At 31.4% G+C, this 16120-nt stretch overlaps 1 protein-coding gene across 3 annotated transcripts in view; it reads right to left on the bottom strand.

Annotated features, from left to right (window-relative positions):
• FNBP1L (formin binding protein 1 like) overlaps window positions 1-16120 on the bottom strand; it is a 106354-nt gene that overhangs the window by 17095 nt on the left and 73139 nt on the right. For 2 of the 3 annotated variants that reach the window (XM_074188192.1, XM_074188191.1), the window contains exon 9: window positions 8341-8544. In XM_074188192.1, the coding sequence (XP_074044293.1) occupies window positions 8341-8544 (204 nt within the window). Of the gene's footprint in view, window positions 1-2390; window positions 2406-6838; window positions 6998-8340; window positions 8545-16120 lie in introns of all 3 variants that reach the window. The other variant, XM_074188193.1, reaches the window with a different exon arrangement.

Raw genomic sequence — 16120 nt, 5'->3', positions numbered from 1 at the left:
CACCTAACTTTCAAGGAAATTACTTACCTTGCACTAAAAAAATTGTCCAATATGTGAAATATTTTAATACCTATATAACTTTGTGGACAGATTACCTATAATCAAGGAAGATCTGATAATAGTTAAAGTTAAATTAAAAATAGAACTGCCTATTAAGTAAGTAGCAAGAGAAAACTAAATTCACTACTACTATGTTCAATAGTTTTTTGGGTAACAATAGTAAGTGAAAACTTTATGAGAATAGGGATTATGTGTTAAATTTTATTTTTCCCAGCAGTGTTCTTCACCAAACTACTCCTTAACAAATACCTAATTTGTCCAACCAATAAAAATCTAACTCAAAACTGTTTAAGATTTTTTTAAGATAAAGAAAAAGGCAAGGCAAGAGGGGAAAAGAATGTTGGCAATGACATACAAAATAAGGACTTGTATAAAATTATAAAATTCTGGTCAAATTACCAATCTAAGTAAACTATAAGTTTATTTTTATGACATTTCAGTTGTATTAAAGACTAAACAACATACATGATATAATCATGAATTTACTAAATGTTCTCATTTATTATTCAACTACTCAAAGTTTTCTTATCTCTTTTCTAATGATGATGATAGTTCTTATTGAACTACATAATCTTTATTATAAATCATACGCTCTCAAAATGGTGACTAAACAATTATAAAAGACTTGTTTTGTAAATGCTATTGGAATATGCATGCGCATTTGGACATTCTGCACATTAGTCAATTATATACATATTAATTGACTCCATATGTGCCAGTTTTACAACACAATCTATGTTGCATTTGCCTCTGCAAGAGTGAAAGCATAGACTTTGATGATGAGCTTTAACCCATTTTGGTTTCCAAATTAGTACAACTTGAAACCATTTCAGAAGGCTTTCAAACATTTTCTCAGAGGCCACAGTGTACTTTCCCAGAACAATTAAACATAAAAGACTCTACCCATATATTCAACTCTTATTGATATCATATCATGTATTATCACATTAATATGAATAGTGATAAAAGGATATCATATGATATGAAACTCATATGAATTTCCCTTTTTAACGTAGCAATTAATGATCAGTGTCATTTGTATTAATTTTAGGCTCAGGTTTTTAAAACCTATGATGATGGTAAAGTCTTCTAATATCTTAAATCATTTTAAAACTAGAGAAGTTATATATTTTCTTTCTTTTTTGCAAGGCAATGGGGTTAAGTGACTCACCCAAGGTCACACAGCTAGGTAATTATTAAGTGTCTGAGGCCTGATTTCAACTCAGGTTGTCCTGACTCCACAGTTGGTGTTCTATCCACTGCCCACCTACCTGCCCCAAGAAGATATATTAATTTTCTGATCATATCTTTTTTGTTTCCTAAAGGTATATTATTCAAATTTTCATTTACTCTTCAGCAAATTTTATTTCCAAATCTATACTTTAGGTTTGATTTTGGGGTCTTTTTTTTCCTATCTCTTTTACTGATCATTACCAACAACTAGGTTTATAGTCTTTTTAAAAAAATTTTTATTTATTTATGACAATGGGGTTAAGTGACTTGCCCAGGGTCACACAGCTAGGTAATTATTAGTTGTCTGAGGCTGAATTTGAACTTAGGACCTCCTGACTCCAGGGCCAGTACTCTATCCACTGCACCACCTAGCTGCCCCCTAGGTTTATAGTCTTGTTCCAGACAAAGTAATGGAAGTCATCTGAAACATTTAACCATCTCCCCAACTCCAGAGAGGCTTCAAGAGAGGGCAAATCAAGTCTGAAATTATGGTTTATTCCTAAATCTAGTAAAACAATTTGGTTTCCAAATAATTTCTAAGCCATATTCAAAGCTATTATTTTGTTCTGAGTCAATTTCTATATTCAACTACAGGAAGAGATATGCTAAAATACAAATAATATGAGACTCTCTTCCATTCAAACAATAAAGAACTAGCACAAACTTGTCAAAATGAAATTAGATGAATAGAAATTTTTCTTAGAAAAATCTGATTCTTGAAATTATGAATTTAAAATCAAACATGAATGCTTTGTGATTCAGAAAAAACATATATAATGTGAATATATTTCTAAGTGTAATCATAATTTTGTTTTATTCTTCAATAGAACATGAAATTCACTCAATACTTTATTAAAGTAAATACATAATATTATAATTCAAGCTTATAGTTAGTCTTCTGTTCTTAAAATTATAGAATTGAGTGTTAAGTGAGGGGACACCAGGTTACATGAAATGTAGATTAAATCATAAAATAAAAATCAGGTTGACAATGTGGAATACAATTTACAACAACTAATTTTGAATTATTCAAATATAAATTATTTAAGAGATTACTTAATAGTAATACAGTATATAGATCAGCTCATAAGGCTTACCATCTTCACCGACCACTGAACAGTTCAATTGAAAATAGAAAGAAATGGCAAATTATTCACATGCAACCATAATATAAGATGTAATAACCTAGAGATGTATATTTTCCACAAAATTTAAAGCAAAGTATACACCTTTCTATGATCTGAAAAAATCTGTCAGAAAAACAATTTCAAGCACATTTTTTTGAAAAGTCACTGACAATAGAAGCATACACACAATGATAATGGGCAGATATTTTGTGATTTTTAACTAATTAAAATTCAAGATTAAAGATAATCTGTTCAAATTACCTTAATAGCAATCATTCATTTTCTGTATAGAATTCACTTGCATGGATAAAAAATGATATATAGATATATGAAAGGATATTAATAAAGATCATAAAAATGCCCCACTAAATTCTGGTTTTTTTACACTGCTTGCCAGAGGCTGCAAAATCAAACTTGAGCTAACAAAATTCACAAATAAGACCAATTTTTAAGTTTAAAATATAACAAATATGGAGGAAAATATAAATAAGCAATATATATAAATGAGGGAATGGTCAACATTTCTGTTTTTTCTTATACATGTCCCCTTATTTTCAGGGGCTTTTTCCTTTTTAAGAAAGAAATTCATATATTTGAATCAAAAAATGATAACTCTAAAGAACATAATTTTCCAATTTTAGAAAGTGAAAACTACGAAGACTAAATTCTGACTCAATGCTTGTTTCCCCAAGTGCCATAATTATAAAAAATCTCAAATATTTTTATTTATAATGTCTTTATAGTTTACATTTTTTGTATTACACAGCAACAGATTAATTAGTGGTAGAATGAAACTGCTATTCTTATGAACTAAAGGTATCCTAAACTGAGATCTTTGCCATACATTAAATTGATTTTTACTAAGTAAATTATCTGCATATTTGTTAGTGGTCTTTAAGTATTTAAGTTTGCAGAAAAAAGAAAACTTTACTTTTCACTGATTAAATTTTCTAAATTTTAAATTTAGAAGGAAAAAACTTGAATGCTAATCTATGGATGAATTTTAACAAGTATCTGACAAAAATATCTACCCATTTATCTATGATGAATATTGATCAAATGTATTAATGTTTTATGATTTAACAGAGGATGACATCTGCTATCATGGTCCTTTCCAAAAAAAATCTAAATAAAATGCTTTAGAATGCTTTTTAGACTGCAATAGATGGAAATGAACAACAAATATCATTCTATATTTGTTTTATATGACATTGTTGGTAATTCATGGGAATGCATGAAGCATGGCTAAAATAATGTATTTAACTATCATGGTCTTTAAATATTTCTGGAATAAAATCACACATAGAACAAGAAAACAAAACATTTAATATATTTAACTTAATTATCTTACATGACAATTCTGGGCAAAAATTTCTTTTAAAATTAAATCAAAGTTCTTCACACATAGTTGATATTTAAAAATGGCTGCAAAAGGAAGAAATGAATAACTTGTGTACATTAGCTCTCTCTCTCTAGCATGTTACCCTTTTGAAGAAAATGTATGATAACAAAATTACTATATATTAAATAGCTCATGTTTCATTAATCTAGATGTATCAAATAACAACTATATTATATCAGTCATTGATTATATTTTATAAACAAAACAAAAATTACTAGTACAAAATTATGTTTATTTCTACACTTTTCTATTTGCTGTTTAGGTCACTCATTGCATAAAAAAAAAAGGAATAACTGAAATAGAGGAAGGTGATCTACAAGATTTTCTACCCAAGACCAGATTTTTAAAAACTGTAATAAAACAAAATCTGAGAAACCTCTTATAAAAAAATCACACAAGGTGTAGACACTAATTATTCACCAAACACCAAACACCAAACATTATGACCAAACAAAATGAGACAGGATACATGGAATAAAAATCAATATTCTTGCACAAAAAGGTATCTCAGTTCCATGGTCCGAATCAAAATACTAGTGTGTTTGACTATTCAACATAGTAGGTTCTCATTCTTAATTGCAGTATGTATTTAAAAGAAATACCAACTAAATAATTGCTTGTAATGGCAATTTAAATAGGCTTAAAAATACATATCTTAGGAGGGCAAAGTTCAAGTGTGGCTCTGATTTTCTTAAACTGAACACCTGTATGATAAAATTAATTAAACTAATTGGTTTAATTCTTTCTCTCGGCCTATTTTATTTAAAAATAGAAAAGAACACAAATTTCCACAAACTAATCACTTGATAAGTGTCAAAACCTGATAGTATGCATAATTATATGAGGTATTTGGCTTGAAGTCAGAAAGCCATGAAATAATACCCTAATTTACAAACTGTGTGTGACAGACAAAAATCTTGTGCTTCAAGCAACTGCAGACTTAACTAGATCTTTACTATGCTTCCACAGAAGTAAGTCACTTCAAGAGCTGCCAGTTTCTCAGATAAAATCACAGATTTAATGGGGGGCGGGGGTACAGGGGGACCCAAGTCAAATGTTTGACTCCAAGGTGCTAAGCCTGCGGACAGCACACAGCATAATGTTCTAAAAAGCCAGGTCTCCATTAAATGAATATAGTTGCAAATGAAAATAAATTTTTTTTTAGGTTTTTTTGCAAGGCAAATGGGGTTAAGTGGCTTGCCCAAGGCCACACAGCTAGGTTAATTATTAAGTGTCTGAGACCGGATTTGAACCCAGGTACTCCTGACTCCAAGGCCGGTGCTTTATCCACTGTGCTACCTAGCCGCCCCGAAAATGGATTTTAAAGTAAGAAAATGGAGTTCCCCTGCTTGCCCAAGTTCAATTTAAAATTCTTAAACCTCTTTCTTTATACATCTGAATCTCCACATAAAAAATCAGGGCTTCCAAAACTGAGCAAAATATCAGAACAAAGGTTAGGCATGCTCAACTCTGGAAAGTTACTAAGAACGGAAGGAAGGACAGAAGGAAGGATGGAAGAATGAACAGAAGGAAGGAAGGAAGGAAAATACAAAGACAAAGAAAAAAACCAAAATAATCCTCGAAATAAAACCCTAAGATGAATAATAAAAATATGGCACTTAATACTATGATTTCTCACAATTCAAGTTAACACAAAGCATTTACTACATTATGAATTGGCACTGTGAAGCATTTGGGTATTTCTACATTCATTACTCAGGCACTGGAACCCACTTATAATTGTTGTTAATGATTTTTAAAAATTACCACATTTCACACAACATTAGGGCTATAAGTGTATTCTTTTTTGTGGGTCATTTAAAGGAATAATCTTTATTTTTATTTGTGTACTGTTAGCTGCAGGAGTCATAAAGTTTATATTATGGACAATTAAGAAGAAGCTCAAATGAATAATCAACAGAAAAAAATTCAATGATGAAATAATCTATTGCACTGCTAAAATCACATTTTTGTCACACTTTCCCAAAGGAGAGGTGATCAAATACCACATTAAAGTTAATAAATTTTGAATGTGTGATCAACTGATGCATATAATTAAAATAAATTTAAAATAATAATGTTAGGGAAATTTTAAAATTTAAAAATGAAATGCAAATGACAGGTCTGACTTCAGTCAATAAACACATTTCATATGACACTCTGAAGAGTAATTTTTTCTCTATATATCATTAAGATATAGCATGTAAAAATGACTTTATTTTTCATAATAAATAAAAAGTGGCCAAACAAAATATTACAAAAATATCTAAAACTATACTCCAAAAATGCAAACAAATCCCTAATACAAAAATATACCAAACTATGTTTCACTGACATAATGGGATAATAATATAAATTTATTTATAACTAATATAATATATGTTGCTAGGAAACCACATTACTTTTCTACCTCAACTGACTCCCAAAACAATTCTATTTATAGGTAATGGCTTTAAAAAATGGTTTAGAAGTGTTGATGGAAAGCATTTTACTTTTTTAAAAAAATCCTCAAGAAACCCAATTCAACTTGGATAATTGATCACTTCCATTTAAAAGTTAAATTAAGTACCTGATTTTTTTTAACTGGATAAGAACTATAATTTAAGTAGAGTTAAATATTTAAATTATTATCAAAATGATACTACAGAAAAGTGGCAGATGAAGTCAGCATAACTAATTATTAGAAGATGAAGTTTAATAATAAATTACTGCAAGTAATGTAGAATACAGTACAAGACAGTGGTGGACACACATGATTTCATGTAAACAGAAAAATAGCTTTAATATATGATTGCACCCAGCACCCTCTTTATAACACCATCCTTTAGAATCAAGCATTTCAAATGTTATAAAGAGGAGATTTCTTTCTCTTTTAACTTGAGGGTAGCTATACTGGTTACAGTGGCATTTTTAACTGTATTCTCAGAAAGAGCCTTATAATGAGGGTGGAGAGTATTAAAAGCCACACCACACACACAATAGGCCATCATGCATTTTAACCCATTATTAAACTTACCCCTCTTTTGAGGCTTCTGAAAGAAGGAATTCTGGGCTTCCCTGTTTTTATTTCACTCATACAATAATGCACAGGTTCAATGGAGAATGTGAGAAACTGGGACCCATTAGGAGTACTGGATGTGAATAAACTAGTAGGGGTAAGGGGTGGGGACTGTGGCTAACATGGAAATAAAGAAAGGAATCAATAAGCCAAATGTGCATAGTGTTTTTTTCCTTTTTAAATGAAAATGCTATCTTTGGCAGCATGCTTTTTTCCCCACAATATAAACCTCACAGAAATGTATCCTACCACATATTACAAAAAGTTCAGTTAACACCTGTTGAAAATTAACTACAGACGTTTAATATACTTTTAAAATATACCATTCAACTCAATAGTCTGTTACAAGGTAAATAAACTAAGTAAAACTTAAATGGCACAAACTAAAAACACAACCCTCAAGAGATAGTGGCCTTGAATAATTGTCAAATCCCTGGCAAAAATGGATCTCTATAGATTCTTTACTATGAGGTATTTACTATACCTGTGGGGGGATATTTATTTACACATTTGGGGTACCTTATGATTACTGTTGCAGCTAAAATAATCAGAACAGGTGTTAAACATTAGGAGAAAAATTTGTTTTAGGTAAGTTTTGTGGCTGATAACTAGAATAGGTAGGAAAGTTTATTTTATGTATGCTTATGGCATTTCAACAGTTTGGTCCTATTTGCCATTATTTTCTCTCAGCTGAACAATGTATTCATTAATAGTTTAGTTTATATTCATCACTGACTACAGCTTTGCTTGGTAATAATTTAATTTCACAATATTTTTAATTCTTATTTATACCTACATCATGATTGGAAAATGTTTTAGAATAATTAAACATTACATTTCATAAATACAGTAACATTATTGATAAAAATCACTACAATTTAAATTAGAAGATTGTAATTGTACTTTGTTTTCAGAAATGAATTTATCTACCTAAATAAAACAAAAAAGTCAAGTCTACGCATGTAACAGAATTCTCTCATTAAAGTAATGACTTCAAACTTCAACTAAGAACCTTGAATCTCACCTATTAAAATTTTCTCATGAAGATTTAAATCATTTATGAGACTGAATGTGAATAAAAATAACTTTCAAAAGCAATCAATTATTCATGTAGATTATCAATAACAATACTAGTAATCTTTTAGTTGAACCCTATGGATATTTCAATTCAAAACATTTAACAAAATATTAGCAACTTTCATTAACAGTCTTATAAATTCCAGGATTATAGACAAAGTCTGGTTTTTTAGAATCATGATTGGAAAAATATCTCCATTCTATTAAATTCATAGATAATCTAAAATTATTTGCTTCTATTAACGTTTAATTACTATATTTTAAAATATTCACAAATAACTGACCATTCAATATCTATGCTATCTATAACTTCTGCAACTAATATGTGAAATTCTCTGAAATCCTGGTTTTAAAAAATTGTCTAATAAACCTATAAATCTTACCTTTGGTTTCTTTCCAAAAAGCCACAACTTGCCCTTGGCCTTTCCTACGGTGGTTTTGGCATCAATCTTCCCACTGTCCTGCTTGGAGGCACTGATAGTACCATCAGAAACGGTCCTGTAAATATGCTGGCTGTAATCTTCAAAAGGAAAGTCTCCTGGAGGTTCAAATCCAGACTTGAAGGAGTCAACCACCATTTGTGAGTCCTGAGCAAAGGAAATTTCGAATTTTAAAAATCAGTACTTATGTTTCTACATGTGTTGATGACAATTTCCAAACATTAGCCAAGACAAGGGATACTAACAAATTTTAAGAGGGATTTCAAATCATAAAATCTTACAGAAATTAAGTGAACAATTTAGTTACAAATAGTTTCTTCTTTTCTACTCAAGAGTATCACTCAAAAATATCAACTCATGAATATATCTAAAATACCAACAGAAAAATGTACTTTTCTTATTGTTAGCTCCTAGAAGATTTATACAAGTCATTTAGTTTTAAAATCCAAATTTCCATTATACTTGTAACACTAATGCTCAGAGTTTTAATAATTTAGATTAAAACCAACTGAAATCCAACTAGGTGTTATAAGGAGAAAAATGGATTCACCCAAGAGGAGAAAAATAAACAATAAAACAGATTATTTTATAATCTCCTTTCCCAAAATAATGGTTTTAACTGCAAAAATAAAACATAATAGATTACAAGGGAAACATTACATGAAATGCAGTAATAAAAAATATTTGTATAAAACGAATTTACCAAACCTGGGTTAAGAAATCCAGTTTTAAAGGATCATCTAAGTGGGCACGAGTTAAAGAGGTTTTCCATTAATGTTAAAACTAAGGACAATTCTAGAAGGAGCACCATATCCATACATCTCTTTTACTTTACAGAAAAGCAATTCTTCTTAAGGAAACTACTCAAAAAATACAACTGCACCACCCAGCTACCCCCATCACATCATTATTAAAAATGGATAATACAAGTAAAAATTTCTTTACAACTAAATTCATTCCAAGGAAGTTTTGTTACAATAAGGGATTATCTAGTCCCACCTTCAACCAATTAGAACGATTACTTGGTTCCTAACTATTTTATTTAGTCCTACTATCAAAATCTAAATTATTCTGCATTAATCCTTACTGGACTTAAATATTTTAGTTTCCTAAATAAAACCAATTTAAAAGAAACAATGCATAACAGTTAATATGCACAGAACTCCTTCACAATTGCTAATTCACTTCAAAGAGGTTGTTTTTCAAATCTCATCCTGTAAAGTGGGAATATGATTTCTAATACTATACTCATTTTAACAATATCCTAAAATTAATGTATAAAACAATTTCTAGTTCGCTGAATAGTTATTTAACTATATTGTAAAGCTATTTTATTTTTAATAGTATTTTATTTTTCTTCCAATTACATGTAAAAACAATTTTTAATATTTAGTTTTCTGTAGAGGTTTTTTAAATTCATTTTGAGTTCAGTAAGCAATCTCATATTATAGGTTCTATTTGTTCAATTAATTATTTCATGATTTTTATCCAGTTTTGTTCTGTAGTATATGAATATTTGCAAAGTCAGGGGACAGTTCCTCAACAGTGCAAGGGGAGGTGGTCAAGGAACTCAAGAGGACAGACTGTAGAGTTGAACTCTTTTACTAAAGGAAAATAATGGAAAAAGCAGAATACAGTTAGTGAAAGAGTGATAGTCTGGGTATTAAGTGATAGCCTGAAGGGTTGAGGGATTAGAAGGTACAGTGATAATGAAAAGGATATGCAGTTGCAAGGCAAAAAGAGATAAGATTAGGGGATATGAGAATTTTTGAACACAGAGGCAATGTAGGAGGATGGCAAGATTGAGTATACATGTAGCTGATGTGGGGTGAAGGAATAGGGCATGGGAAATGATTAAACTGAGAAACTGTGAGGTCGTTATGTTTGAAGACCTATCTCTATCTATCTAGTCCTTTAGTGTGAGATCTATATTGGGATCTCTTCTATAAATCAGAGAGGAGAATAAATCTTTCTGATTGGTGCCTTATTTGATGTTTATGATCAGAAGGTTACTAAGCAAGGTTACTTCTAACATAACTCTCAAGGACTCTTAAATGAAGTTGATATATAGATGGAAGACATCTTGTTGGAAGTAAACTTTTAGGAAGCATTTTGCTTTAGCAAAACAATGAATTTTCTTAATCTACAAACAATGCGCAAACTGGGATCTTGTATACTTTATGTTTTTTCTTTTTTTAGGTTTTTGTTTTTGTTTTTAGCAAGGCAAATGGGGTTGAGTGGCTTACCCAAGGCCACACAGCTAGGTGATTATTAAGTGTCTGAGGCCGGATTTGAACTCAGGTACTCCTGACCTCAGGGCCGGTGTTCTATCCACTGCACCACCTATTTATATATTTTTTTCTATCAATTGTGTGATCATAAAGATGTGATCCACTGTGAAATGACAATTGTCAAAGTCTTTTCCCAACCACTACCTTCATTGAGGATGCCCTCAATTAATCTGAGTCTCAAAAAATTTATGTAAATGAGAAAGGAGATAAATGAATCAATGGTTGTTTATCTTTTACTTTTTTTGGTAGTAATAGTTCTGAAATCTTTCTTGCCATCTTTCCCTCCTTCTGAAACATTGTAAATTGATCCTTCAACATTCTCAGAATTTATCACCTCCAGCATGGATCTCCTTATTTGGTCTAATCTCATTGCTCTTCCTGTTTTTAATCTTGTAGTAGCATTTCTACTTCCTCTATAAGCAATATCTGGAACTATGATATTAAAATTCAAATGTAGCAACTCTACTGCCCTTGGTGAGAACAGCAAGAAAAATCTTTTGTTTTTATCCATTTCACTTCTGTTTACTGTCTTCTACAAAGTCTTACTCACCTGCCTGATCTTAGCATAAAGGTAACTCTGAGTACTTAAAGATTAAGCTACCACAGTGTAAGAACAGCCAGGCTCAATAATGATAAAGAGTAAAAATATAAAACTGAACTAAACTTTTAAACTTTTTGTATAATGCTGGCAACAGACCAAATTTATTTTACAAGGACCATTTTATCCAAGCCACTTAATAATGAATTCTTTTTTTTTTAGGTTTTTTTTGCAAGGCAAATGGGGTTAAGTGGCTTGCCCAAGGCCACACAGCTAGGTAATTATTAAGTGTCTGAGACCAGATTTGAACCCAAGTAACTTCTGACTCCAGGGCTGGTGCTCTATCCACTGCACACCTAGCCGCCCCTAATGATGAATTCTTTAACCATGACCAGACATGAAAAATACAAAATAGTCTTCAGAAAGAAAAAGGAGCTACTATTAAAACTCTAAATATGAGGTTCCCTGTCCAAAGATCAATGATTGAAAATACCACCAGAAAAATGCTGTTTACCTCCACAGAGAGAGAACTAATGAACCAATGAAGTACAGTGCTTGAAGCAAACTTTTTTCATTTTATTTTTCTTGCTTTTTGGTGGAAGTATTTTTTTGGTAATATGGTGAATATGGAAATGTTTTGCATAACTTCACATATATATGGCTATCAAATTATTACTTACCACAATCAAGGGTGGAGAAAAAATGGCAAGGAGAGATTTGGAATTTTAAATTTTAAAAAAATGAATGTTAAAAAATTAAAAATTAAAAGCTTGAGAGAGAAAAAAAGAAAATATTATTCAAGTAGCCAAATAATATCGAACTTGACATTCTTATTATTAACAAAAGCAGGAAAAAAAGAAGGAAGTTTACAGTTAAATGGAAACATAACTCATAAGAATATAGGTTTAATCATCTATTCCCAAAATAACAAGAAAAACTATTATTTCTTTGACTTTTTGGTCATCTTTTAAGGGTACTCATCCATTAAAATAATTTCAATTTATACACTAAAGGTAAATGAAGAGGTAGAGAACTAGGCTAAGACCTTCCACATTATCATCAGACAGTGATACACAGTGACTTCAATATAATGATTGAAATAGGTGATAATAGAATAAAATCTTATGAAGAAAAGTGATAGATAAATATGAACATATTGCCTCATATCAGAGAGAAAACAGGATAACTCAGTTTAAAGAAAGCTTGGTAAGAAATCCAACTTCGCAAAGAAATTAATGTCTCTTTGTTAAGAATGAGAATGTAAGGAAGATATTCTTGCTTTTGGCATAAAAAAAATATTGTCAAGAAAAAGCAACACTAGATTTAAGACAGCCACACAAAAAAATTATTGTCACTAACTCTACTACTAATCAGAGAGAAACTGTTCAGTCTAGCAAATAAAAGAAAATCAAACCTAACTAGCTTTCAAACCTTCCTATTTCTATTAAAGGTATCACTGTTCTTCCAGTGACCCAGATTTATAACCCTAGATTATCCTCACTTCATTACTCTTCTTGAACCCATACATCCAATCAGTTGCCCAATCTTATCATCTCTATCTCCAAAACATCTTTCATCCCACTCCTCTCTCTTCATACAACTATTTCATTTAAGCCCTCATTAATTATTTGCCTAGATTACTGCAATTAATCTCCCTGATTAAAGTCTTCCCTCCCCAGCCCTGCTATACACTATTGTCAAGGTATTTTTTCTTAAGTCATTCTCCTTTTCAATAAACTCCTGCATGTCTAAATTATGTTTTGTTCTGAACTTACATGTGCATACATGACAGGCATTTCCATAAAGTGGATAATAGATTAAACATTGATTCTCCATTTCAAACTATTTCTCTTAAAAAGGAATATAAAATAAATTTTACATGTGACTTTCAAAAATTATCCTGTTTATCTCTGTTTCCCTCTGAATTTCCTCCTCTTCACTTCTGTGATTTTGAAAATGTTTCAGTGGATTCCTTTTTTATTTGGCATTGATACCATTCTGAATCTGTGATTATATGTTTAATATGGGAATGACATGTCATAATTTCAATGTATGGATCATCACAGAGCACTGGACCAAATCTGGATGACTCAGGATAACCCACTTAAAAATATTTTAGATTTAGGTTCTTCATCTATGAAATGGGAGAAATAACCACATACAGAATTATTATTATGAGGATCAAATGAGATAAAAAATATTTAAAGCACATGTTAGCTAGAATGGTTTAAAAGCCAAGAAATCTATTCAATTTTCAAGTTTCTTGCCTCCTTGTCTTTATAAAATCACTGTGTATTTACTTCTCTGTACATATATTGTCTTCTACCATTCTCGAGAAAGGAGGGACTACTTCCTTTTTAATTTTGTAAGCCCAGGACCTGGAATAGTAATAAATGCTTGCTGAGTTAAACTAAATTAAATTCCATTCAGTATACTAAAAGTCTGTTTATATTTTGTCCAGTATCAATTAACTATTGTATTGTTATTCAATCATGTCCAACTCCTTTAGATGCCATTTGGAGTATTTTTGGCAAAGATACTGGATGAGTTTTGCCATTTCCTTCTCCAGATCACTTTTACAGATAAAGAAACCAAGGCAGGGACAGCTAGGTGGCATAGTGGATAAAGCACCGGCCCTGGAGTCAGGAGTACCTGGGTTCAAATCCGGTCTCAGACACTTAATAATTACCTAGCCGTGTGGCCTTGGGCAAGCCACTTAACCCTGTTTGCCTTGCAAAAACCTCAAAAAAAGAAAAAAGAAAAAGAAAAAAAAATGAAACCAAGGCAAACAGATTTAAGTCTCTTGTCCAGCACTGCTAGTAATGAAGTCTTCCTGACTTCAAGTCTGTAGATCCACTGTGGCCCCTAGCTGCCCATGGTTAACTAAATAATACCTTTCTTTATCTTGGTTCCCAAGATAATTTCAAATAAATTACTCCAGAACTTTAAAGCTGTCTGATAAGTTTTAATTTTCCTTTTACAATGTTAAATTTTTTTAATAGGGGGGGCACACCTATCTTAAGAAACAAATCCTTGCAGTACAAATTCTTGTCCTTTATGCTAGTGACAGATGTTCTTTATTCCATTCCCTTGGGTCTTAGAGAGTTAACTTTTGATCATTTTCTTTCCCTAATTTTCAATCTCTTTTTTCCACTACCATTTAAAAAAAATGCTTATAAAGCCTACATTATTTCCCTCAGACTTAAAAAAAATCTCTTCTTGTCCCCACTACACTCTTTTGTTATCAGGTGTCTTTTCTCATTTACACAGCCAGACTTCTATAACGAAAACTCTATTTGCTTTTATCTATCATCATATCCCACTCACTTCACAACTCCTTACAACTTGGCTTCATTATCACACATCTCATTCCAATTATTCAAATTATTATTACTCTTTTCGGTTTCTCTGGACTCTTGTGCTTACATTTCAAAGATCCTATTCAGCCCTGGTAGTTTCATCAGAAATGTCTGAAAATCCTCTATTCCATTCAAGAAACTTTTTTTTTTCTTTTTAGGATGTTACAATGACTTGTCACTATATTTACCCTTGTAGAACACTGTCTCTTTTTATTGGTACCTGAAAGGTGTTAGTAATATTGCTGGGACTTTTCCTTTTATAGGTTCCTTTAGAAAGTGGCATCTTCCTCTCTTCTCTTTCTAAGAGATATAGTAAGTTTTTGTTGATTACTTCTTGAATCATAGTGTCCAAACTGAAAAATCACAGTTTTATCTCTGACTTGTTTTATCTATTTTTTTAACAGCAGGTTTTTTTTTAATCTTTTTAATTTTCATTTATTCTAGAGATTCATGCAGCTCTTGTGAAAAATGCATTTTTTCCTTTTAATCATTGCTTGCAGTTGTTACAAAGATACTTGTTCCTTTTAGGGGAGGGGGAGAGTTAAATCTCTAGATATACAATAATTATTTATACTGAATGGTGTTTTGATTTATTCAACCTTCAGCTTTAGTTCCTAAATGGGGCTTTGGAGCAGAGCTAAGTTCTGCCACCTACTATTCTTTTGGGTTGAAACTCAGCTGAATTCTCATGCTGATCACTCAAGTTCTTTTACTGGGCTTCCTTCCTTCCAAGCTTAAGCCTCTGGATTTTTGAGGTTCCTAGCACTGTATCTTCAGGGCCTTCTATAACATCTCAAGACATTTCAGAGAATCTGAACTCTGTTCTTGATCATTCTGCTTTCCAGGGAGCTCCCCCGAAGTTCCCCATGCTCCCTGGGCTTTTCTCAGGAGGCCCTCTGCATTTGCTGCCTCTGAATATAGTTCTCATAGGCTACATCTGGTTCTAGTTGTATTAGGAGGCTGGTCACTACTAGACTGTGCTAGTGTTGATTTTGTTGGAGATCCCCTTTCCTAATTCTCTTGGGTTTCCTGCTGACTTTTTATACAGTTCTATGATAGAAATTTAAGATTATCATTAGTTTCACATCTTATATTTTTGTTCATTATTGACTCTGGTGGGAATTTCAGACTTTTGCTGAAGAAAGTATGTAGGAAGTAGGCAATCTTCTGGAAGTCCGTGCCATTAATTCTAGAAGCATATATAAACTCCTCTACTTAACTTTTACAGCCCTATACAATATCATCCTACCAACCTTTCTACCAAACCTCCCTCCCAGCCTCCATAATCGGCAACCTAATTAAACTCATCTTCTCTTTCTTCCTTTTTCACAATTACCTCCCACCCCCAAAGTCTGGAATGCACTCAGATTTCCCTTCTAACCAGACAAAATCACCTTCCTAAATTCTTATTTCTCTATAAGAGAAAAGGTTAAAATAACATTTGAACTTTGTATTATGCATTATAAGAATAACAAAAAATGAAACATGACAACTTTCTAGTAAATAATTTGAAATCAAGAAGAATTTAAACTATA

This window comes from Macrotis lagotis, chromosome 5 (genome assembly GCF_037893015.1).
Source record: "Macrotis lagotis isolate mMagLag1 chromosome 5, bilby.v1.9.chrom.fasta, whole genome shotgun sequence".
NCBI lineage: Eukaryota > Metazoa > Chordata > Mammalia > Peramelemorphia > Peramelidae > Macrotis > Macrotis lagotis.
The sequence above is the reverse complement of the archived record's forward strand: the minus strand, read 5'-3'. Positions and strand labels throughout refer to the sequence as shown.